Source organism: Eptesicus fuscus, chromosome 3 (assembly GCF_027574615.1).
Source record: "Eptesicus fuscus isolate TK198812 chromosome 3, DD_ASM_mEF_20220401, whole genome shotgun sequence".
Classification (NCBI taxonomy): Eukaryota; Metazoa; Chordata; class Mammalia; order Chiroptera; family Vespertilionidae; genus Eptesicus; species Eptesicus fuscus.
In genome coordinates, this window is record NC_072475.1 from 51078256 (window position 1) to 51105211 (window position 26956).

General features: G+C 35.6%; 1 protein-coding gene across 2 annotated transcripts in view; it reads left to right on the top strand.

Moving 5' to 3' along the window:
- The window catches only part of OPA1 (OPA1 mitochondrial dynamin like GTPase), a 92934-nt gene that overhangs the window by 46326 nt on the left and 19652 nt on the right, over positions 1-26956 (top strand). For both annotated transcript variants that reach the window (XM_054713836.1, XM_054713837.1), the window contains 10 exons: positions 36-100; positions 1145-1221; positions 7606-7771; positions 9692-9844; positions 12920-13028; positions 13490-13569; positions 16617-16757; positions 18531-18647; positions 19959-20052; positions 20552-20662. In XM_054713836.1, the coding sequence (XP_054569811.1) occupies positions 36-100; positions 1145-1221; positions 7606-7771; positions 9692-9844; positions 12920-13028; positions 13490-13569; positions 16617-16757; positions 18531-18647; positions 19959-20052; positions 20552-20662 (1113 nt within the window). The remainder of the gene's footprint in view (positions 1-35; positions 101-1144; positions 1222-7605; positions 7772-9691; positions 9845-12919; positions 13029-13489; positions 13570-16616; positions 16758-18530; positions 18648-19958; positions 20053-20551; positions 20663-26956) is intronic.

A 26956-nucleotide genomic window follows, 5' to 3' on the forward strand; every position in this document is an offset into this window, starting at 1 on the left:
GTCCTCTAACTTGAACATCTGTCCTTCTTCCTCAGCAACACGTTTCAACCTTGAAACTGAGTGGAAGAATAACTATCCTCGCCTGCGAGAACTTGACCGGGTAATGTTTGTACACCTCATGTATTTTCATATATCTAATCCAGCGATTTTCAAACAGTGTACCACAAGGTATTTTAAAACATGCAGTACCTGGCTATTTAGTCAGGGGCACTGACCTCTTTTCCCTTAGATTGTCAAATAAAAAATGACAACAGTCAACACAGTAGCTGTCTGATGTGAATGAGTTAAAATCATAACTATTTTTTTTGTCAGATCAGCAAAAACTACAATATATTTTTTGGTGTGCCTCAGAATTTTAGTAATTAGTTTATGTGTGCCGTGAGATGAAAAAGGTTGAAAATCACTGATCTAATCTAATATTGCACTCTAACAAAATATGTTTTAATGAGCGAAATCTGGTAAGCTACTTTGCTCTGGTTTTTACCATGAATACTAATTTAAAGCTGCAAGAATGCATTCCCAGGAACAGTTATTTTTCTACAATAATTTAAATTATTTTTAATAACATTAAAACATAACTAGGGTCATGGAATGTTAAAACAAGTATTTAAAAGTATTTTCTGAGATGAAGAAATTTTTAAAGGTATTATAGAATTAATTGTATTTATGTAATGTAAACTTTTAAAACTTATACACCAACATTTTTACCTTTTCAACATTTACTGTTGAAGAATATACTCTAATTTGATGGGATTTAAATACTGGTTTTCCTTGATTTTAAAAATGCCATTATTGTAGAATAGCATCAGTTTACTAATACACTAAGTTAATATGTATTACTACTTTCATATAACATTTGGTATGTGAAAAATTTATCTGAACAAATGTTATGTAAAAAACTGCATTCAAAATTAAGTGAATAAGGTAGACATTTGTGTCAGTTTCTTTGTCCTTGTCTGGATATTGGCATTTCTACAAAAGATACTAGAAGAGAAGAGTATTATTTGCTGGTCATGCATGCTTCAAACCTGAGCTCATCCTACTAGCCTGTCAGAGGCCTTCTTTTTAGTTATTTCTGAAAATTGTGGCAGGGCAAATGAACTCTCTTCTGAAAATCTTACTTTCTTGTATCTGTATTGCCTAGAACGAACTATTTGAAAAAGCTAAAAATGAAATCCTCGATGAAGTTATCAGTCTGAGCCAGGTTACACCAAAACATTGGTGAGTATTTGACCTTTTTTCAAAAACTTTACTATATGAATTATAATGAAATACTAAAATTTAGATTGATAAAGCTGTGATTTATTGTAGCTGTGACTCAATCCTCAAAATATAGGCAGAAACATAAATGTATCTAACCACTGTTCTAGTCTACCTAATTAAGTATTTAAGTAGAATAATTGTGTACTTAGTATCTTTCAGAAGAGATATTCTAAAAGATAGCTTTTTATTCTTTTTTCTTTTGTTGTTGTGTTTTCTGTGTGTGTTTTTGTTTTTTTATAATTGCTAGAATGATTAAAACGGGGGGTCAGGGGAGGGGAGAGGATGTCTGGGCTGCGGGCCATATAAGGCCCATGAAATCATTTGGACTAGCCTTGCAAAGGCATTAGAGGTGAGTTAATTAAATGTTTGACCAAATGTAGCAGGCTAATTTTTAATTTGATAATTTTTATATGGCCCACAAATGATGTTATATATATCCAAATGGTCCTTGACAGAAAAAGGTTCCCCACGCCTGATTTAAAAGGTTATCTCATTCCCATGCTCAAAACCTATAATGGCTTCATAGCACACATCCAAAGTTCCCTAAGTGGCCCTCAGAGGCCTGCACGACCTGGCCCGGGCTGCCTTTTCACCCTCTTCCACTCTGCCCTTTATTTGAGGACTCTAATGCCCTGGCTGCCTTGCAGTTAGTTCTTCAGGCAGCTCTATATTCTTTTAAAATCTGATGCTTGAGGCTTTTTTTTTTTCACCTTTAATATGTTTTGTACAAATCACTTTTCAAATTGAATCCTATTTGAAATTTTTCTTAAATAGCAAGTAAATACATCCTTTTGAAAAATACTCATGCAAATCTTTCAAGGCAAACTATCACCTTCAACTTATGCTTTGTGTAAATTTGGGTGTTCTTAAATTTGTTGGAGTGGGGCACTGTAACCAAAGTGGGTTCTATATACCTCAAGTAAGCTATGTCTAAATAGCCCTGAAATTTTTACAGTCATCTGTTAATTATCAAATTCCTGGTGCATATCTTACCTTTCTAACGAAGTCTGTAGTATCTTAAAGAATTTATCACTCTTGGAGCAGAACTATTCTTACTGTCATGCATTACAAATAGTTTCTGTATCTCTTCTGTTTGCTCAGTTCAAGATTATCAAAATTGGCCCTACATAGTAGTGTCCAGTCCTTGAGTTTGAATTCAGTATTACTAGTTTCCCCATCCTGGGGACCTTTCTTCCTCAGTAGTGAACACTTTTCTCTTTTTAAGCAGTCAAAATTTACCTGTTTTTAATCTCCCCTTATTAAAAAAAATTTTTTTATCTATACTTATGGATTAATTATATACAACACAACTTATCTTTGTTACTTTTTGTATTTTAAGCCAGTTCTATGGCTTTATATAAGCCAATTCATTTTTTAAGTTACAAGAGAGCTATATGTGCATGTATGTGTGTATGTACACAGGGAATGAATATAATACTACTCATACTAGGTTGTATGAGGATAATGAACATAAAAGATGATTTGTAAACTGTAATAACTAATAATGCCATTTATGGCAGAAAAATATGGTGTTTCTATAAATTCCTGGCATCATCAAATGGCATGGTTGGTTTTGTTTGAGCAGAGCAAGTCTGTAATCAAAGTTACCAGCAAGAAAACAAGCCTTGATGGTAAATCTCATTTATTTAGCACACAGGTGGCTGAGGAGAATTGTGCAGGGACAGGAAGCCTGCATTGCCAGATTGCCTGTTGAGAAGGCAAGGGAGAGAGCTGAGACAGCTGGCTACTAGACATTTATTCTGTGTGCTGCTGGAGCAGATGATTTTGTATATTTTCATCATTTTTTTTCAGGCACTATAGCTTAACACAAATATAGATCAAAATAACAGCTCCTAATTTTAACTGTTCATACCACATTGAATTCACCTGCAATGTACCCCAAACATTTTTAAAAAATATATTTTATTGATTTCAGAGAGGAAGGGAGAGGGAAAGAGAGATAGAAACATCAATGATGAGAGAGATTCATTGATCGATCGGCTGCTTCTAGAACGCCTCCTACTGGGGATCAAGCCCGCAACTTGGGCATGTGCCCTTGACTGGACTTGAACCTTGGACCCTTCAGTACACAGGCTGACATTCTATCCACTGATCCAAACCAGCTAGGGCTGTACCCCACACATTTTATGTTTGTGACATATTGATGTCTTAGGTAGTATCTTTTTGTTGCATAATGCCTTATGTGATATTTTAGAACGTGTGCTTAAGATGCTTATAATTATTTAAGTCACAGGACTGTTTGATCTATATATGTGCTCTGGAAGTAGTGTTATAAGCATTTTGTGTCCTAAAATGATTGTTATTCACTTATAGACATACTACGGTACTTTAATTATATTTTAAGAAAGTTATTGGGGGTTTAGGCTTGACATATGTGCATTATAGTGAGAAATGGGCTTTCAACATTTTCACACAATATACCTGATCATCAGGAATCGATTACTGACATTAAGCTGGAGATATTGGTATATCATTAACATTATGTGACCATCATCATAGATTTTTTTTTTCATATGTCATTTGGAAGAATAGCTGGCTGGATTTATAGAAACACACTTTTTAGAAGAAATGATACCATGGTATGGATACAATTTTTGCTGAAGGGCATTAAGTTTATTTTGTTGAAGTTAGAAGAATGAAAGGAAATGGGAATGCACAGTTGAGTCCTCTAACTCAAATTTAAGGAATCAAAAAAGATTTCTGATATAATCTGAGATGTAAAGGTGGTAGGTAAAGACAGTTTGTGAGAGGATATTGCAGAACCAGGAGGTGAAAGCAAGAAAGGTGAAGCAGGTAGCTGAAGACGGTCACCCCTAGTTTTAGCATAGAAAGAGGAAGGAGGAGGGAGATAAACAGTAAATATAAGCAAGACATAGATTATTCTGGGCCTTACAAGCCAAGTTCAGAAGACTGGAACTTATCCTATGAGCAGTGAAGGCCATTGAGGAAGTTTAGGTTAGATTTGCGTTTTAGAAAGATCTTTGTGGTTGAGAAAATGGAATACAAGTGGAGAAAATTATAAACAAGGAGGCAGTTGTTGAAATAATCTAGACAAGACATCATAGTGGATTGAGCTTGAATGGTGGTTGTGCAAGTGGAGAAGTGGAGACATTCTGAGATATTTAATAGGTTACCTAGAAGATAGAATTGACAGGATTTAGTGATTGAATGTAAAAGTAATGGAGAAGAGGAGTCAATTAAACAGTGAGTACAGTGACATCCAGTAATTACTTTGTTAGGTATCTATGGAAATGAAGATAAATTTGACAAAGATGAACACATAAGAATCTTTACCATGGTTTTGTTTATAAGTGTAAAAAATATTGAAGTGTAAAAAAACTTGTTCACTATTTGGAGTCATGTAATATTTGATGTATCCATAGATGGATTACTGTAGAACCATTGAAAAATATAGGATGTTGACATGGAAAACTGTATGATGTACTTTTAAGTTTAAAAAGTGTTTATAAAGCAGTATGTGTAATTATCTACTTGTGTAAATACACATGTACACAAGCATTAAATTTTTAAAATGATAACTTAAGCTGTAAATAGTGGTTGTCTACTGAAAGAGGAATTGTGGAGGGGTGTTTACTTTTTCTGTGTTGGTTGAAATTAGTATATGGAATAAGTCCTCTGCATTAAAAAAAAAAATCCATTTTGAAAATTTATTAAATTAAAATCAAGAGTAGGGAAAGTTCCTGGAGATAAAGAGGGTAGTAAATATGACTATAATGTGAGTTGTATTTTGTATATTTGTGGGATTTATCCTGTATGTTGGCAAAACTTAGTATAAAGAAGTCTGCAGTCACATGGAACATATGCTGGGAAAAGTGGTCGATGTAAGTAGGGATACAAGTAAGCATAGTGGATGGTATGAAAAAATAACTTCTGCTTCCTAACTCTGAAGCACAATCAACTAATTAATGAGCAGCTTCCACTCAGCAGAATTTGAGGATGATTACTGTCCATAGGAAGAGTCAAGAAAGGTTTGAAGATGCAAGGAAAAGGGAAAGAGTGAGAATGTAAAATGATTTGTTATGGAACAGAGTCTTGCATCACAATAAATCACAATAAAAATTACTGTAATGGAGGGAGCAGAGGAGTCTAGACAGCTGACAGCAGCTTTGTGACAAAAGAGCCAGTGGCGGGGGGCGGGGGGGGGGGGGGGAGAAACAGTGAGGCTTGGGTCAGATAGGTGACATAGCTACCCAGGGTGGGTTGGAAAGCAGCAGGCTCCATTGAGAAAGTGACTTTAGGCTTGTGAGGATTTGGTGGTCTGAATTTTTGCTATGATCTCCTTGAAACGGTGTCTGGGATGTAGATTCCTGACCCAGAAATTGCTGGGAAGAAATAACAGACCAGGTCTGTTCTGAGGCAGGAGCAGCAGAAAGCTCTAGCAGTCAGAAGCTCAATCATGATCTTTTGTTTATTTTTCAGAAATTTTCTTGAGTTTGTGTTTAAAATGGTAAGTGAATAGGGAGGCCCTGACAAGCTTCTTTTCTTCAGCTTGCTTCTAACATTCTCCCATTATTTGTCATGAACAGCATGACTAAATTGACTTGGTCCTCTGGTCCTCATTTGTGTATCCTCTCCTCATATTCTTTTTTTTTTTTTTTAATTGTATTGATTTCAGAGAGGTAGCGATGGAAAGAAACATCAGTGATCAGAGAGAATCATAGATTGGCTGTTACTTGCACATCCCCCACTGGGGATTAAGCCTGCAACCCAGGCATGTGCCCTTACCTGGAATCAAACCATGAGCTTCATAGGTCGCCACTCAACCACAGAGCCATACTGGCAAGGCCTCATATTCTTTTTTTTAACCTCAAAGTTAACAGGAGAAAACCACCAGCTAAGCTCACTGACTCAATAAACTCAATTTTACACAAAATATTAAGTGTGAGTAGTCTCTGATAAGAGGGAGTGTCGACCCAAGAAAATGAAGCTTGGCTTTTAGACAGCTGGGATATCTGTTTTTACTACCCCCAGCTTTGTGTCTGCATCCTAGAGGTTGAGGTTACTTTTACGACAGACCACTTGATAAGCGGAATGTTTTTGTATATTACATATTTTAGTAGTATATAGTAGAAATTAGTTTGGAAGAAATCAAATAAATATTTGCTTGAGATTTCAGCGTTTTTTTCTTGATAGAAATATTTGACAGTAGTGGGGTGAAGGCATATGCTGAGAGGTGGGAGCGGCCGGGGAGAGGTCAATGGGGGAAAAAGGAGACTCATGTAATACTTTAAACAATAAAGAAATTAAAATAAAAAAATAAAATATTAAAAAAAGGAAAGAAATAGTTGTCTTTTTCTTATTTAGAGATCTGTGTTCATGTAAAATATCTTTTAAGGCAGAATTTTCTACTTGATTATGCATCTTTTATATCTATTGTTTCTTTAATCATGAAGTGTGGAACAATATTACCTAGCAATATTCCATAACATCTCTGTGCTTCATGTTGTGATCTGATAAATTGTTCAAATTATACCAAGTTTTCAGACTTGGACTCCAGTTCACAGTCAATATGCATAATGTATATATTAATATTAGGCAAATAAGCCAATGAAAATATACTTAGAATTATTAGTCATTAGGGAAATACAAATTCAAATCACAATGAGATACTACTATAAATCTATTAAAATGATTGACATAAAAGAACTAATCATACCAAGTGTTGGCAAGGTGTAGAGTTCTCATACTCTGTTGGTGGGAATGTAAAATGGTCCAACCATTTTGGAAAACAGTTTGGCATTATCTTAAAAAGTTAAATATGTAATTACCATATGAATCGCCATTCCACTTACAGAATATTTGCTCAAGAGGAACAAAAGCGTATGTCCATGCAAAGACTTGTACAGGAATGTTTATCTCAGCTTTATTTGTAATGGATAAAAACTGGAAACAACCCAAATGGCCGTCTGCAAGTGAATGGATAAACAGGTTCATGTGATGGAATATTACTCATCAGTAAAAAGTAGTGAACTATTGTTATACATGCCATAGATAAATCTCAAAATAATTATGCTGAGTGAAAAAGACAAGAGTACATGCTGTATGAATGCATTTATATAAAATTATGGGAAATATAAACTAATCTGTAGTGACAAAAAACAGATCCAGTGGTGACAACTTTTGGGGATGATGGCTAGTTCATTATCTTGATTGTTGTGATGCACAGGTGTGTACATATGTCAACACTTTAAACATGTGCAATTTATGGTAAGTTAATGATACTGCGATAAAGCTGCTTTTAAAAACTTAATACTATATTTAAATTTGGTGTTCTTGAAATGTTTTCTTTTTAAATTCCAGGGAGGAAATCCTTCAGCAGTCTTTGTGGGAAAGAGTGTCAACTCATGTGATTGAAAACATCTATCTTCCAGCTGCACAGACCATGAATTCAGGGACTTTTAATACCACAGTGGACATCAAGCTCAAACAGTGGACTGATAAACAGCTTCCTAATAAAGCAGTAGAGGTTAGGATATAATTTAATTAAATGGGTAAGAAGCATTATCTGAAGGGAGAAGGAGCTGTGAATTTTAAATTTTATTCCCATCACAGCCACTATCTTTCTTTTTGTTTTTATACTCCGTTTATTCTTTATTCCTCATATCTGTGTTGGGATTAACCTTAATGCTGCTACCAGTTACTACTGTTATAAATCTTTACTAATTGGTATGGTGTTGGTCTGAGGGTATTATTGTTTTCCTCCCCAAAGATAGCATCTAACAGAACTGCCAAAATTTGCAAATATTTCAAATGTGATTTTTAACTTCTTTTGTGGATAAAGATTCCATAAGGAAAATATTTAATGGATAAAACATTTCATGTCTTGATTTTCTGCAAGACTCAGTTATACTTAATTCTTTAGTTTGGATCTTGCCAGAAGGTTAGACCAGAAGTTATAAGAAAGTTCCTTAAAAATTTTGCATTTCTGTTACCCTACCACTTACTAACTGTGTGATCCTTGGGCTAGTAGCTTAAGGTTTCTGATTCCTCATCTATAAAAATAGGGGTGTAATGTTGCCTACCTCACAGATTGTTACAAGGAATAAATGAGTTAATGTATATAAAATACTTAGTACCTGGCCCATAGTAAGTGTTAAGTAAATGCCAGCGCTGTTATGATGGCGATGATGATGACCACCATTCAAGGTGATCAGCCATGCATATCACTCTGAAGCACAATTGTTCCAGCTATGAGTTAGTGCTTCTGGTGCTTCTGTTTGAGGATGCTCACGAAATTAGAATCAGTGTTAAAAATAATTTTGTTTTTCATACCTACCTTAGAAACAAAATGTCAGTTTCTGATTATTCAGGTGTATTTTACCCCTTTCCTATCCTGTTCCAGATCTAGCTTCTTCACCGCTGTTCTGTTTCCTTACGCCTCCCTTTCTAAGAACTCTTGTGGTCATACCGCCCCAGCTATGTGCTGCTGACCCCTGCCCAGTTCTCTGCACATTTACCCCTGATAATTGGCGCTGCTGCCACCACTTCACTAGCTGTCCTCACTACCGGTCCTGGTGTTTTTCTGGGCCCTATCTCATGATAGGATATTTTTGTATTCTACGGTTCAAGCAGTGGAAGTGGTCATAGAAATGGCAATGATTCTGTCTCCTGCCGGCTCTGCCCCTTCACACCTGGGTGTGGTAAAAGATGTGGATCTGGTGAAGGTCAGGAAACATTGTTTTTAATACTTTACAGCCACCTTTCTTTATGCCATAATTTCTTAATGTTTGAAATGAAGAGGGCTAAATATAAAATGCCATTTTGACACTGCTCTTCCTTTCACTATTCATGTAATTAGGAGTTAGCCATGATACAAAGCTGTATAATACTCAGCTATGTTTGAAAGTATTGATGCATTGCTTTCATAAAGGCAAAAATGTGAAGACTAAATCATTAAGAAATTTTAAACTTTTTGCAGTGTGGAAAAAGCAGGCAAACTCGGGTGTTGTAGAGAATGAAGTGAACTAAGCCTGGTAGTTGGCTAGAGTGCCCACTTCATCTAAGGGGCAGCTCCTATCCGGCTCTGGCAGGTAGTGTCAGGAGAGAATGTGGGTATGGTGTTGTCACATTCTTCCAGAGAGGCTGGAAATGTAGATTTGTATATGAAGTCTCTCGATTTTTAAATATTAGATACTGATTTTTAAAAAACTTAAAGCACTGTGTATGTCTATCACACATGCCAGGAATTCAAATCTATCCCACCAGCTGCCAGTGTAAAATGTCTAGGCCAGAGTTTATATTTGTTGATGGTTTTCTTAATGCGGTTTCAAATGTCTTTTCTGATAAGCTGACTTATCACATCTGACTTAAGTTCATGTATGTATTTTTCATGTTATACATTAAATAAAAGTATGTAGTATAACTTTTTTCTTTTAAATAATTATAGGTTGCTTGGGAGACACTACAGGAAGAATTTTCCCGCTTCATGACAGAACCAAAAGGAAAAGAGCATGATGACATATTTGATAAACTGAAAGAGGCTGTTAAGGAAGAAAGTATCAAACGCCACAAGTGGAATGACTTTGCAGAGGATAGTTTGGTATGTTGTTTGTATATTAGGGTGTCAGCCTCATGTTTATATAGTTTCTCAAATTGGTACTTTTATAAGAAGTGTTTTATGTGACTAAATTAGATTCTGAATTTAAAATAATGAAGGAAAGAAATAGATTTACAATCTGTAATTGACCCTTTGACATTTCTCTGCCCTTCTGTAATTGCCTTCTATTATTTCTTGCTTGGTTATCATTTTAGAAAAAAAAGCAAACTTCTCAGTAAACAGGCTTCTATAAACTTCAACAAGTTGTCATCCATTAGCCTGAACTAATAGAGGTTAGCTGCTTCTCAGTTTACTTTCTGGTAAGGAGTTAGATGCATTAATTTTCAGTGGATTTGAGTCATAAAATGTTAGACTCCTAAATCATAATGCTAACTACCATGTGTTGAATGCTTACCAGAAACTGCTGTGTATTTTGTAAGCATTCTTTTATTCCGTTCTTTTTTTTTTTTTTTCAGAGACTAAACCAACTTTATTTTATAAGTATTACTGAAAGCAAAATATCATTTAATACAACTTGAAGCTGCTATAAATCTAATCTTGCATCCTAACTATACATAGGGTCAAAAGCAAAAGAAAAAAATGTTCAATACAGTTCATAAGTCCCTATCAGGTCTCTGGTGTCAGCCTTAAATGGTCTGGTTTCCTATAACCATCAAAAAAAACCACCACAGCCCCTACCAACTCCTCTCCCCAGTGTCCTCAAACCTGTGTGAATCATCAGGCTATCTGAAAGAGACAGACCTGCTCAATAACACAAGGTCAGTTTTACATGTAGACAAGGAGGTTTAATACAAAGCAAGTATTTTACACAAATGTTCAATCAATGGAAAGTACTGAAATTTGGACATGTTAAGAAAGGAAGCACCAAGGTTTTAAGCTGCCTGAATATTTTATTAGAAAGGAAGAAATTGTTTTCTTTTTCTCCTCCCTCCTGTTTCTGGAATGCTGCTGAAGAGCGCGTGTGTGTCTGAGAAGGGTTGGCACTGTGGTGCGGTGGGGTCTCTACACACAGTGTGTGGTCAGTGAGCTTCTTCATGATTCTCCAGTCTGGAGACCCTCTGACTTTCTATTTCTACTAACAGTACAAAGTTGAAGGACAGGAAAGTCAAAAGGGTTCAATATAAAATATATCCCCAATGAATTTGTCAAACATTAGGAAAGTTTCCAGATGTAAAAAATGCTTTTAATCTGTATTAATAATTTCTCATACAGTATATTTACTGCATTCTGAAAACTCTGTAAATATTTACTGTAATTCAGTGGGAACTCAATGGGAGGAACCTGGAAGAAGGAAAACCATGATTCAAATTAGTCACCGAGTTTCCTTTGCGCACAACAGCACCTGTTCCAGTGAACAGCACTTGCCAGCTGGGCTGCTCTGTTCACCAGCATTTGGATCAAATGAGTCATGTAATGCAGGTAGTAAACAGGAAATAAAACAAACTCCCTCATTAAAAAAAAAAATAAAAAAAAAAAAAAAGAAATAGACCCAGAATATTTAGAAGTGATTATAAAATAAAATATGTATTGAAATATGAGGGAACAGTGTAGACCAGAGCTGTTAAGGTAAGGTTTGTCATTGGCATTTTAATTCTTCAGGCTTCTGGTCATTGTTACCAGGTGTAGTATAAATTCAGTGAATTATCGGTGTGGCATTACGACTTGAATGGTCAGAATTCTTCCGGTTCACTAAGTTGAAAGTTGTTTAATAATGAATTTCTTGCCGTACTCTTCCCTTTCCTCCAGCTTCATTTCTGCTCTGCTCTCCCTGGGCCTGGGCCTGGGCCGGCGCCTGGGCCTGATCACTGTCTGCATCTCCTGTGATCACGATGCTTTTCTCAATTCTTGTTTCAGATAGTCTGCCTTTTATAGTCTTGGTGATGTGTGTGGTTGTTGTTGTCGATACGGAATCAGATGTGATGGTTGTGCAGTCAGTAACATGCCCAAGTCACCAGCAGCCCTGCCATCAATCTGGGGAGACTTCAATGTGATGGTTTTGGTCAAAGTTTGGACAATAAGGACTTCCTTGGTGGAGATTTCTGTCCTTTGTGAGGCATCAAAAATTGTTACCATGTCTGTCCTTACCACGCGTGGCTCTGAGCAACAAATAATTTGTGGCAAACATCAGTGTCACCATGAGATACCTCTCTGTTAACTTTATGTTGCTCATCTTGCTTTATAGCACCTTCGTGAACACTCTTTCTGCAGATCTCTTTGGGGCAACTACATATTCCTGGATCACTGTTTCTGCCTACACTGGCTCCTCACTTCACCACCTGAAAAATCTTTTATGTAACAGTGTTCTCACCATAATCAAACCTTACTAAGCACCTGCTCTGCTCAGACAGTTATGAGAGGCACTGTTGAAACAGTCTTCCAGGAAAATGTATATCTGACTATGGGCTGATTGTAATTATAATTTTTTGGAATAAATATTTATCTTCATATTTGAAAACTGTATTTATTCTTGTTAGCTGCCTTACTAAGACTGGCTTTCTGAGAGAGTAGTGCCATTTTCATTCATTCATTCAACAATTACAAAATAACTAGTGTTTTTTTTATGATAAATAATATTTGCTTGTGATTGTTTAGACCTTTTAAATTTCCCTCCATTACATATTTCAATATTGTTACCAGTGAGATAATGGTTATTATTTTTATCCTCTCTTTTTTGAAAATGCTAACACATAGGTCATATGACAAAAGGAGAAGTAGAGATGATCTGAATCATTAACGCCTAAATACTAGGGTTCTAGGTGTTAGATTTTATGTTATTAAATGTGTACTATGCCCCTCTCCAGCCCCCCACAATGATCTTAGAGATGGTCAGCTCATTTAATTTGGGCTAGGAAAAATTCTCCACTGTTGTTTTTTTAGACAGAAAGCTGACAAATAGACAGATACTAGGACCTCCTGCATTTGTGTGGAAGGTACATGCTTTATGTCATTTTAGAAACATCAGTTATTTTGGATATTTGCTAAGCTGTCAATTTGAATAAAATTACTAAATGATAAGACACAATCATATTGGCTGTTTTTCTTCCCTTGTTATTTCAGAGGGTTATTCAACATAACGCTTTAGAAGACCGGTCCATATCTGATAAGCAGCAGTGGGACGCAGCTATTTACTTCATGGAAGAGGCTCTTCAGGCTCGTCTCAAGGATAGTAAGTAGGGACAGGGGTTATGGAGTTTTGAGTAGTTTCTGATGAAGGAGTCATCCAACTTCAGAGAACATTTGTAATTTTTTAAAAATTAATATTTCAAGGTCTTTGTTATTAATACTGTAGTTGAAGATTATTTGTGGGATATTTTTTAGTGGACTGCTTAGTTACTACTAATAATATTAAGTAAATTAGACGCAAGTACTGATAATCTAAAAAGCTGTATTCAAACTATTATAGTGTTTTCTGCTATACTTATGAGAACTTTACAATGAATTGTACTTTTCATTGGTTGTAAACATATATAATTAAATTATTTCTTATATATGCACGCTATCAATCATATAACTTTTTTATATCACTTTGAAGTGGTTACGAAAGCAAGAATATTATTAGTTGTAATTTCTGTGCTTGGTAAATGATAAAATTCATGATGAATTAAAATTTTTCTTTCAATCTTTTAGCTGAAAATGCAATTGAAAACATGGTGGGTCCAGATTGGAAAAAGAGGTGGCTATATTGGAAGAATCGGACCCAAGAACAGGTGAAAACAAACAAATCTCTGCCTTATGATGATATAATTTTGGTTATTTTAGTTCAGGCAGTAAAATGTAACCTATGCATGCATCTGCACCAGTCTTAATAATTTCAAATGTTTATGTCAGCCTTTCTAAAATATAAAATCTTTAGAATAAACAGTAAACTATGAATGCAAGTTTTTTATAAGTAGCTGTGTTTTTAAAAGAAAGGGTAGATGAAGCATATCCCTTTTGTGATTGATTGCTTTGTTCATTTCAGTTCCCTATTTGAGGTAAATTGAAGATTATAGTTATGAAGAAAGGAAAAGAATGTCAAAGGTTTCAGAAGATGTAGAATGAATATGATTAGAATAAGAAATATAATGACTTTTTTAACCTTACTCTATTATATTATCTCTGGATTTTTTTTATTAGTTGTCTATTCAAATTATTATATTCTTTTACTTTTTTGCTCCTATGTTCACAAGTATAAAAATTCAGACAGGAAACGGGCAGAACTATAGAATTCATTTATTTACATTTAATGAGCACTTCAGAAGAACAAACTGGTAAAGACAAGTATAGATAACTTTACTAATGAGTAAAAGAGGGAAAATGGGTAAATTATTAAGTATCCAACCCCCACCCTTTTTATTCCTTCCTTATTGTTGTGGTTTCTTTTCCTATCTAGCATTCAGTCTTACCCCACTGTCTCATTCTTGTTCATTCCTTAAATAAATGAGTGTAAATAGAATATAGAATTAGAACATGAATTAAGTCAGTAATGAATCAGGAAAAGAGGTGGCATGTAACCCACTTTCTTGTTCCTGAATCCCTGTGATTAGAGAAGGAAGATGAAAATACCTATCAGATGTGAGTCCCAATTTGTCTTAAAATAGTGAAGGGACAGTTCCTCTTTTTTCTGGGATGAATTTGAGAGGCAAGGAGTCATTAAGAGACTAAAGAGAAGCTGAAGAGGTGGTCAGAGTGCCTGGTTGGATGATGCCTGTGTTCAGGGTGCATCAGTCTTCTCTGTGTGCACATGGACTGAGAGGGGGGTCTGTCGGAAAAGAACCCCTGGGGGACCATCAGAGGTTTCTGACTTTGAGATGGGGGGTGGAGGGGAAGAGAGAGTATTGACTGGAGAAAAACAGGTGTAAGGCAAATAAACACCAAAGAAAAATGGTGTCTGACCTTCAAGTCCTAGTGAAATAGGCCTAGAGTCTCCAGAACAATTAACGCAGCAACTTGTGGTAAAATGCTTTGGCCAAACACTCTTAGAGAGAAATGATTCCTATATGTAAGTGTGTTTTTTTCTCAGGAACTTCAACCCATAGGGAATCTCTGCAAGAGAAACAGAGGAATTAGTTTTAAGGGCAGTGCAAGGATCTGCAATCCAGAGAAAGAATATAGAAACCCTTCAGAGAAGAGGGTTTCAGGGCAGCAGGTGTAGGACTCAGGGTGACTTTAGAACAAAGGCCATAATTTAAAGTGTAGAGGGGAGGGGCGTCAGAATCACCTGGGAGGTGTTTGTGTATGTTTGTTTATTCTTTCAAAACAAAGCCTCCTGTCAGACTCCTGTCAAGTTCTCCTCTAATCTTGCTAACCCTCCCACTCACACATTAAAAACACTGACTGTTCTGGACCTCATACCTGGAAATTACAGTGAGAAACATTAGAAAGGAGATTAATAATATCTCTGTGCCTCACATTGCAAGTTTAAGGCAGCTGTGTATAATCCTTTGTCTTTTTGAGTGACCAGATTTAGCAGGAAAAGAAACTCAAGATTATTCTGTGTTAAAGATGATAAATCCATGCTCTGGAAACTATTTTGTGCTTTTGTGATGTTACTTCTGAAAATTCTCACCTTGCCTAAGCTGAACTAATGCAGATCTTGGTCAGTATAGGTGGGAGAGGAGTGTTGTCCTGAAGACCAAGTGAAGTGGGGACAGATGGACAGGTGGAAGTGAAAACAGAACAGGAAAAGTTGAGGAAAATCATATTTAGAGATTTCTTTCCTACCTCAGACCAAATAACAGATATTTAAGGACATAGTGAAATTTCTCATTATTAAATAATATTTCTTCTAAAATGTCATGTTTTCAGAGACTATTAGTTAGTAGTTCTGTTTATAAGCTAATTTTTTTATTTAAGTGGTATTTTTGTACAGATGTTCAGATTCTGTAGCTTAGTATAGTTTGGGCTAAGTGCTGTGGTAGTGACTTGTTTAATCAGTGAATTTGAAGCTTTTTTACACATGCAATTTTAAAAGAAGGCTTGAAAATGAAGAGATAGGCCCTAGCCGGGTAGCTCAGTTGGTTAGAGCATCGTCCCAATACGCCAAGGTTGAGGGGTCAATCCCTGGTCAGGGTACATACAAGAATCAACCAATGAATGCATAAATAAGTGAAATAACAAATTGATGTTTCTCTCTTCTTCCCTCCCTCCTATTTTCCCTCCCTCCCTCCCTGTCTTCCTTCCCCCCTCTCTCTAAAATCAATCAATAAATAAATATTTTAAATGAAAAGAAGAAGTTAATTTCACACTGTATAAGAGTCATATTTTCAAACTTATCACCTGTATTTCCTCCTTTGATGAAGAGATTGTGAACAATTATAGAGAAGAAACTGTAAATTAATCTAAGAATAATGGGTACCTTACAGAAGCAATCTAAAGCAAGATATTTTAATGAAAAGACTATTTAAAAATTTCACTATGAATTTTATATTTAATTTGTTGTAAAAGAAAGATGTCAAGAGGTGTAAGTCCTTACAGTCATCTAATTATTAGATATAAAGCATTTATAGAATATTATCTCTTTCTGTGTAAAATATTTCAGCAATAGTAAAATACAACAAATAGGGCCAAATTTTTTTTTCTTTTTTGCCTGTCATAATTCCAAGTTGTTCTGCATGCATAAGCCAGGGCACTGTGTACATTCTTATTTGTTGTGATTGAACTTGTGTCATTTATTGTGCAATAGTAATATATTTATTAAAATTGGGACTCTGGGTTTACAAGTGTGCCGAATCATGAACCAACTAAATACTTTCTTCTTTGAAACATTTTAAAGTGTGTTCACAACGAAACCAAGAGTGAATTGGAGAAGATGTTGAAATGTAATGAGGAACACCCAGCCTATCTTGCAAGTGATGAGATAACTACAGTCCGAAAGAACCTCGAGTCCCGAGGAGTAGAAGTAGATCCAAGCTTGGTAATAAATATGCCAAAAAGCATGCAGTTGCTTCCTTAATCTTTGTTTCTTGTTGGATAATGCCTTTGGATTCTCTTTTTCCTCTCTTATAATAAATAAGAGGATAAAAATAATTATAGTTTAGACTAGTTTTTACTTACCTTCATGATGTTTATTTGGGGAAAATAAGAATAAAAGTGTTTCTGGGCCTGTGTTTCCTAGTTAGAGTGTAAGGGATCAAAACCTCACTTTAATATTAGCTTAAGTGAAACCCAACGAGAAAAGTAATTCTAGTGGGACAGTCGTATAAAATTTCAGAGCCACATATAAATTCTTTTAAAGATTATCTGCTATTTATGTTTTCTCATTTAAGAAATGAGTATACATACTTATTTTAAATTTCACCAGAGTTCAGAATAAGCAAACTGACATTCAAAACAGTTATAGCTGTTATATGTGTAGCTTTATTTATAAACTAGAGGCCCGGTGCATGAAATACATGCACAGGTGGGGTCCCTAGGCCTGGCTGGTGATCAGGGCCTATGGGGGCCATCTCACCCAGTCCCGATTGGGGCTGGGCCAGCCAGGGCCTGCCAGCTGCCAGACAGGGCCTGAGGGACGGTGGGGAGACCGCAGGAGGTTTGCCAGCGCGGGGGAGGGACTGGGGAGGTTGGCTGGCTGTGAGAGTGCACTGACCACCAGGGGGCAGCTCCTGCATTGAGCGTCTGCCCCCTGGTGGTCAGTGCACATCATAGCGACTGGCCGACCGGTCATTTGGTCGTAACAGTCGCTTAGGCTTTTATATATATATATATATTGAAAATGAAATTAAGACTAATGATTACATGAACATAGATTTACTTTATCCACATTGTCCTAGTTCTCATTAATAATTAGTTGCATCCAGCTTGATACTTTTAAGTTTTCTGTGGTTATAAGTACAGTGGGAGGAACTTTGTCCATATGTAGGATGTGGATTGGCTGCATATCTTAATTACTTTCTGTGAGCAAGAAAATCTCAGGTTTTTTTCCAGCAGACACTTTGTTCAGTGCACTTTATGAAGCTATAAAAAAGGTAGGAAAGTACTCTGACAGGAATAGTAGTTGGACTAGATGTCAGGAGATGTGAATTCTAGTACAGTTTCATTCCATTCACTAGTAATATTACCTTTAGTAATTGATATAATCTCTCTGAGCCCCTTTTTTCATCTGTCAAATGGTGGTGATGATACTTATTCTACCTACTTAATATTGTTATGCTTTAAAAAAGATAGTGGTATGAAAGAACCTTGAACACTAACAGAGTGTATAGCAATAACGGGGAGGGGAGTCATAGTGATGTGGTAACTGAAATTTAATAATCAGAAAGGAAATATTGTTGGGTTGGTTGATGGGCATGGTCTGATACCCACCTTCTAGTCCTAACTCTGTCCAAGGCTCACAACCTCTTATTGCCTTGGAATCTTTACCTTGAATTAGGGGAAGGTAATCCCTACTATAGTCAAATAATCATCTTTGTACAAGATGATTATTTGACTATAACAGCAATGCTTGTTAAAAAATACTGCAAATTTTGAAGTACATAAACTGGTAAGGGGACAGACTAGTAGTAAATCTAATCTTTGTCTTGAAAAAATTTAATGGATAAAAAACGTTGGTAGAATAACAACATTGCCATTGGTTTTAATTAATTTTTTTTAATATAAATAAACTTTGTAGGTGACTTTTCAGAATGTGTTTGATTAACTTGACAAGTGTATAATAACGCTGGTGTTTGTGTTCTTTTTTCATTAGATTAAGGACACTTGGCACCAAGTTTATAGAAGACATTTCTTAAAAACAGCTCTAAACCACTGTAACCTGTGTCGAAGAGGCTTTTATTACTATCAAAGGCATTTTGTAGATTCTGAGGTAAGGTTTCCAAAAACAAGTAGAAATGTTTTATAGCAATAGTATTTTAGATGTTTAAAAGTAAACTTTAGCTTTAGCATTAATTTTAAGTCTTTTGATCTTTTGGAAAAAATGTGTGATTTATAAAGAGTAACCTACCCTCTATCTTTTCAAAGATATTTACCACTTTGGTAGTATTTGCATCTTACATGCGTATCATCCCAGTGCCTGTAAGATTGTGTGTGCATGTAATAGGCACTAAACCACTTTAAAATACTTTTTAAGAATTAACTTCTTTTGTTATAAAATAATACATTCCCATTGTAGAAGGAAAATTCAATAAATAAATGTAAAAATATGCAAAAGGAAATAGTCCCTTATAACCCTTCACCTAGAAGTAATTTTAATTAACATTTTTATATATTTTTATTCAACTCTTTCTATGCAGGGTTGTATGTGTACAAGACAGTCATCCATTGCATAGTGGAAATAATACTGTAAAACAGTTTTTATTGTGCTAGTTTCCTATATTAGGTTGTAATTCTTTCTATCACTAAAATCTTGCTTTAGATTATTATTTTAAAGCACTATAAAGTTTTTGTAATGGATAGTTGTAGCTTAATGTCACATTTTACAAAGTAACCTGTAGGTGGCAGCAAACGGGTGTATTTTGAGCGTTTTTTTACAAGCAGAATTGTTTTGAAATGTATCCTGAAAATGCTATATTGATCAGTGATCTTATTTGAGCCCCCTAAAATGCTTTCCTTTTGAATGCAGCTTAAAATAAATTTACAATTAAATGCACCTATGTAAAAGGTGGCAAATTTTTGCCTAATTTTAAATGTTGAGAAGACCTCTCTACAAAATAAATTTCTTTTTAAAAATATATCAATTATTTTCATATACAGCTGAATTTCAAAACTTTCTTTGAGTATACACTCAAAGAAAAGAGGTTAACCTAAGTACATACTTTAACATGGTTATGTGTTGAAACTAAATACAAATTAAGGGTCATAATATGCTGTGGATTTCTACTTGTATAAAACGCAATGAAATGCCCTATTTCCCAAGTTTATTTGCTTTCTTATTGGAATTAAAACAAAGTTATATAGGTGTGTGGTAGATAGAACCCAAATCATGCAGAATTTGATGGATTCTGTGCAGAAATTATTCAGTAGCTTCTATCTACAATAGGAATATACGTATATGTTAGGTAAGTCTGAGTATTTTTAAAGCTTAGGCTATAGGCCCTTATTTAGTAGTTGTCTGTGTTTATGATCAAATTTATGTTTAAATTTGCATCTGGTAATCTTAATTACCTTGATGTTTCAGTTGGAATGCAATGATGTTGTCCTATTTTGGCGAATACAGCGCATGCTTGCTATCACGGCAAATACTTTAAGACAACAACTTACAAACACTGAAGGTAAGCCACAAAGGGACCATTTTCTAATTTTGACATAAAAAATACAGTAATAACATCCATTTATAATAGCATGCCCAAATACTTCCTTTATGATAGATTTATTTGAAAAACTGAAAATTATTTTTTGCCCTTAAAATATTAATGAAAATAAATCATAATTGAAAAGGATGGAGATAAAACATATCAGGAGTCTCTCTTTATTACAGAAAAACTCTGTTAGAAAAGGACTCCTAAGCATCACTTAGGTTTTTTGAGAAATCTGTACTTCTATTAAAGTGTCAGGGCTTGAGAATATGACTCTCTGAGAAAATATATTAGTTTTATGCTGTTAAAAGCACTGAATAATAGGTAAATATTCTCCCTGTAACTGTGAGAAGTCTGAACTTAATTATCTAATGTGATGAGAAAAATAAGAACTTACTGCACATATTGTTCATTTCATATCCTTGTCCACTCATAAAAACAGTGCTCCTCAGGTTTTTTTATTTACTTTGAACAGTCAGACGATTAGAGAAAAATGTTAAAGAAGTACTGGAAGATTTCGCTGAAGATGGTGAGAAGAAGGTTAAGTTGCTCACTGGTAAACGAGTTCAACTGGCTGAAGACCTCAGTAAGTACTTCCTCCTGCCTTTCACTTTGCTGCCTTTACACCGTCCCCAGTTTCATTCCTTGTTCACCCATTTAACCTCAGACTTACAGAAAAGTATATACAAAGAACTTTTCTTCCTGAACTATATGAGGGAAAGATGCTAACTTGAAGCCCCATCGCTTCCAAGTACCTTAATGTGTGTTTCTTAGAAATAAAGATTTTCTCCTAGCAACCATTAAAATCAGGATGTTGATACTGATTACGACGTCTAATTTCACACACCATCCAAGTTCCCCTTTTGTCCTAATATTGTCCTTCCATGTCACAAGATGTTCCATGCTCATTCTGTACTCTACTTGACCCAACTTTTTTTTTTTTTTTTTTTTTGAGAATGTTATGTAGAAATCAAGAGCTGGGAACTGATATGCTCATTATTACTAGAATATTACTGTTCCCAGAGCCTCTCGGTGGAAAGAGCTAGGGAACAAACACTGCATGTGTGCATATACACTCATAAATGCATATGCACACATTTGCATCTATATTCCTGGTCATACATATATGTCTGTATTGAAAACCATAAGTTAACACCAGTACTTATCATTTGAATTCAATAATCCAAGGTTTGTTCTCATTTTCTCTTTTTCCATATTTGTAACTCCTTTTTCTGACAGTGAGAAAACTGGCTCTAGGTATCATTAATATATTTACTTATTTTGATCAGTGCTCCTTTATGTAACCAAACTTGTCACTCTCCCCTTCATTGAACGAACATTCTCTTCACCCAGCTCAGGCTTTTACACTGACTCCAGGCCAGCTCTGCAGTGCCTCACCCTGTGTTGGTACCCTTTTCACCTCATCTGGGCCCTGACATCCCTTGTCAGGATGCCCTCTTCATGGAGTCCTTTTTACTGAGCTCAGGCTCTGTCCCTTTATGCAGACATCTCCCCCTCTCCCTGCACTCTACACAAGGACTCCCTCCTCACCTGAAGTCAGTCTATGTTTTTATGGAGACACCCTCTTCATCCTGCTTGTGCTCCAATGCCCTGCACCAAACTACCTTCCTACACAGACACTCTCCTCACCTCTAGGCCAGGCCACCAACTCCCCTATGTGAACACCCTCTTACACCTGGTCCAGCTTCTCACCTGCACTAGGCAGTGTGGCTTTCCCTTCCCCTCCACCATCCTCAACTCACTCCACTTTGTGGAGTTATTGAGTTCTTTCCTGATGCTAGTAGGTTCCTAGCTTTAAGATGTTTTGCTTGCCTGTTACGATTTACTTAGATCCTCGAAAACCTAAGGAAGTCAGTGAAAGATTGATATTATTAAATAAAAATACTGGGGGTTGGCACTTCTCTTTGAGCCTACCTTGTTATAAGTTTCCCTTACTGCAGCTTCATGAAACAAAGTATTTTCTTTTTCATTTTATACTTAAATGTATTATCCAGTGAGTTTTATGATATCTAAAAGAGCATATGCTGAATAGAAAGAAGTTCTTCAAATTTGAAAACAGTTTCTAAGTTGAATTTATATCAGTACAATACAGTCACTAGAATATCCACGAGAAAGCAGGCAATTTTCCTATTTTATACCCTGAGCCAAAGCAGCATGCTATTTTCCACGGCTTATCTTTTCCTTCTCTCTCCATTTCTAAGTTATCTGAGCTCTTCATTTCTGTCTTTTCCTTTTCTTTCTTTAATAATCTGTTTTTGAAACATACTTTAACTTTTATTTCCATTTCCTATTGACTGTCTTTTGTTTTTGTTTTTCATGCCACTTTGGCAACATAGTTAAGTTTGTGCTAACTTACAGATCTATTTTAACTCAGAGTTGCCATATATTAGCTGTGTTATCTGGGGCGGGTATCTCCCAGAGCCTTAGCTTCTTTATGAAAATGACTACGTACTATAATAGTTATTGCACAGCATTGTTAAGAGAATTAGTTCAAAACCATTTGGAAGTCCATGGCTCATAATTTCACGCTAAATTAATACTGTTCCAAGAAGCGCTGTGTCATGTCACAATGTATACAATATATCTCTTTTTTATTTCTCAGGACATAGTTATCAGACAGTGAAAATTTCCACATATTTTACCAGCATATACATTTTTAAGTGATTTAGAAAATGATGTGTCTCTTCTCATGTGTGTAACCCCATCATTTTCCATTCCTAATTTGATTCTTTAAAGAAAGTGTATTACTAACACAAATTTGTGCACTGTCAAGCCAGGTCATATGTTCTGCTGGTTTTCCTTAAAATGATTGACTACCTCTGTTCATATAATATTATGGTCGCATTAATGTACCAAATAATGTGCTTGGAAGCAAGTGTTTCACTAGTGACTCAGCTTCATTAGTCCCACTTAGAGAGATGAGCCATGACTTGGTCCATTAGTTGTAAAGTATATATCTCCTTATTGTTTATCTTCAATCTAACACTTGGGAATCTGGTCATAGATACTTTCAGCGAGAAAACTTTGAGTTTAACAATTACTACTACATTACACAGTTCAAAGTGTCTAGTATAGCATATTCAGTTAGAATATAACATGTTAGTTAACAATTTAGAGAAGAGAGGCAATCAAGAGAGTTTTTACTGTGATTTTAAAATTGTACAGGGTAGAACATTGGTAGTTTTATGCATCACATTTATTGTCAGTCTTAAATTTGCTTGATTTTATTTATTTATTTTTTTAAAAATATATTTTATTGATTTCCCACAGAGAGGAAGGGAGAGGGATAGAAAGCCAGAAACATCGATGAGAGAGAAACATCGACCAGCTGCCTCCTGCACACCCTCTACCGGGGATGTGCTCGCAACCAAGGCACATGCCCCTGACCGGAATCGAACCTGGGACCCTTCAGTCCTCAGGCCGACGCTCTATCCACTGAGCCAAACCGGTTTCGGCAAATTTGCTTGATTTTAAATCATTTCACCACTTTACTTTGGAGATTCACCAACCAGTTAGTTAGCCTTTAAGATGAGTACATAAGAAGTAGTACAGTGTTCTCTCATCTTCTAAAGAAGATATACCATGTTCACTAGTGAAATAAAACCATGAAGCTGGAGTTAGGAAGGTCAAAGAAATGAGAGAGGAGCCCACTTCTTTTAGTCTCGGGAGGCGCCTGGGAAGAGGAGTCATACGTAGGAACTAGATCTCTTTGGAGATGTGGTAGATTCCATAGCTGGAGCAAGAAAAGGTAGGATGAACCTGGGGCATCTTAAGGTATAGAAAGTAAGGAATTACTTGGAAGAATGGTGGGGACATGTCAACAGGATATAGAGCCAGCTTGAAGAGGCTCCAGCTGGCCAAGACTAGGATAATTTGGGTATGAAAATAAATAATGATAGTTATAAATTATAACCCATTGAGTAAAATAAATCCATGTTAATATTTATATTAATAAAGGAATAAAATCAGTGATGAGGAATGGGATGTTTGTACAATTACACAAAATATCTCCATACAAAATAATTTAAAAAAAGAAAAAGTAATTTTACATTGGACAAGCCTTGACGATACCACCTAGTCAAGCGGTCAAAGTTAATATTATCAGTAATGGTCAAATCAGACCTGTGGACGCTTTATAGAATGCAGTGAGAAGAAACCAGCATCACTTCTAGGATCTTCTTACCAGTGATGTATAACTTAAGTCCCATTATAAAGATACACCAGACAAACCTAAATTAAGGCACAGTCTACAAAATAGCCTGTAATCTTCAGATACATCAATATCATGCGAGACAGGGAAGACTGGGATCTGTTCTGGTTGAAGGAGACTAAGGAAATGCAATGTGTGTGCCTGCACGGGACCTTTTTGCTCTAAAGCACATTAGTGGTCCAGTTGATAAAATGTGAAGGGGATCTGAGCATTACAAGGTAGTAGTCCCTCAGTGTTAATTTTTAAACTTTATTTGTTAAATTAGTATTCTTTAGGAAAAGATCCTTGTTTGTAGCTAATACCAATAGAATATTTGGGGCTTTAGGGGCATAATGGCAGTAAATGATTGAGGAAAAATATGTTCTTTGTAGTATTCTGACAACTTTTCTCTAAGTCTAGGATTATTTGCATTAAAAGTGTTTAATTGTGTTTTTATAACTGATAATGGATCAGGCTCATATGAAAATAATTTAGAGAAAACAACACCTTTGAAAATATGTCTCTGAAGATGTCAAAAGACTGTTACCTCCTGAATAGTTTAGTAAGCTACACAGCTCATCTTTTCACCTTAGTTTCTTATTTGCAGTGTCTAGTCCACTTAGACCTCTCTGGTGTGTAAATATGCCCACTTTGACTTTGATAAAATTATTTTGATTTTGTACTGAATTTTATTTCAAAGGATAAAAATAGATATTTAAATAGTGTTAACTTGGATAAAATCTTTTTGGATTTCCGGCAGAATTTTTAATGTTTCCAACCTATTTATTCAAACAGACTGCAGTTTTAAAATGCTTTCTTTGGAGAGGGGAAGATTGGTATACTATAGCTTAAATCAAAGTTTTTCTTTCTATTATGCTCTGTTTTATGATTTATAAAATTTATTTTATAATTGTCATCATATAGAACAAGTGATAGTGGTATCACCTCACAGACTTATTTTTAGAGTTTGTTCTCCATCCACCTCAAGCACTGGTGGTAATTGCTGGCAGTGTTGCTAAACTGAGTTTCATCAGTCCATCCGGGAGTTCTCTTATTGTTTGCCATGAATATGGTGTCAGCTGTTAACTAGGTTATTGTTGAGTGTTTGGACCTTAAATTAATTGCTTAGGATTCATAGCTTAGGTTTCTTTTAACTCTTGTTCCTGAGTTACAGTTTTCATTCTCTGTGTACATAACCAAAGAATCATTGATACCAAGGAATTAAAGGGGCATGACCAATCATTTAGATCGCTCTAAGAACTCAGAGTCTTTATTTTACAGTTCATTCCTTTTTATTTGGGTATCAGAACTTGAAACTGTGTATGAATATATTTTTCTCTCCCAGATATTAGGCTTTGTGCTTTATATGCATTCTCATAGGTACAATCATTTTTCTTATATTATAGGTAAAGAAATGGAGGCTTAGAAACACATAGATAATAAGTGGTAAAGCCAAGAATCGACCCCAAGTCTTTTAACTACTGTGCCAAACTAATTTGAGGGGAAGAAAAAACAAACAAAAAACTCAAGCCATTAGAAACTATGATTACATAAAATGATTCTTTACATTTGGATACTTCCATAGTTGACAATATCCTTTACAGAGTAGGTCAGAAAAACACACATATTAGTGATGATGATGATCATCCTTTGTACTTCCTACACTATAAAAAGCTTTTTAATTTAAACTCAAATGATATGAAAACTGATAGAATTAGAACATCTGGGTAAGAGATTAGAACACTGCAAGCGAAGCCACAGAACAGGATTGGAGGAAGTTCATTTTCTTTGTGTGACTTATAATCACATCTTGAAGTATACGGTCAAATTCCATCACAGTTAAGTAGTATCTGAGTGCTCCAAACTCAGACACGGCTTTTCAATGTGACGTGTTCATGCTTAGAGACTTAGGCTCCAGCTATAACAAATGCAGAATTTTTATGGAGCAATTGAGGCTTTTTGTTGAGCTGGTCTGTGAGTGTTGAAATGTTTTATAGTAAGCTTCAGTGTATTTCTTCATAATTCTTGTACTTCATAGATGTGCTTCAGTCAAAACTGAATACTTCATACTTATATCTCATTTACTTACCAATGACTGCGAAAACAGTGGTAAACTCCTGTACTTGGGCTACCAATGCACAGGCGTATTTTAATGCTATAGTGTGATGTCCTTAATGTTAAAAACAGTGTAACTTAAAGAGGCTGGTAAATTAGAATTTTCCAATATCCGCGCCTTTTTTCTCTGGCAGTTAATTTGCTCTGCTGACTCCCTACGCGAGGTGGCAACAGCTGGCCTTTTTACTGGAGCCGGGGATTAGAGAGTAGGAATCACAGCAGCGTGCTCGGCCTCTTGCCTCTGTTGACTGTTCTTTATTGTTTGATGCCTGAGCATCTCCCAGACAGCAAGCAATTGTTTCTTGAAGCTTAAAGTTTGTTTCTCTTGGGAGTGTACAATGCTGGTGGCGCTAGTCTTTGTGTCTCTTCACTTTCCCAGTCTCCTCTTATCCTCCACCCTGTGCTTTCTCTTGATAATTAGAAAGGAGCAAAGATACAAGCTTTGTATCTTAGTGTGAGGGAGCTTCAGTTTTGACTTTAGAAACTTAGAAATATAGACTACAAATGGAAACTTCTTTTTTTTCTCTCAGCTACCAGATATTCAGGAACAAATCA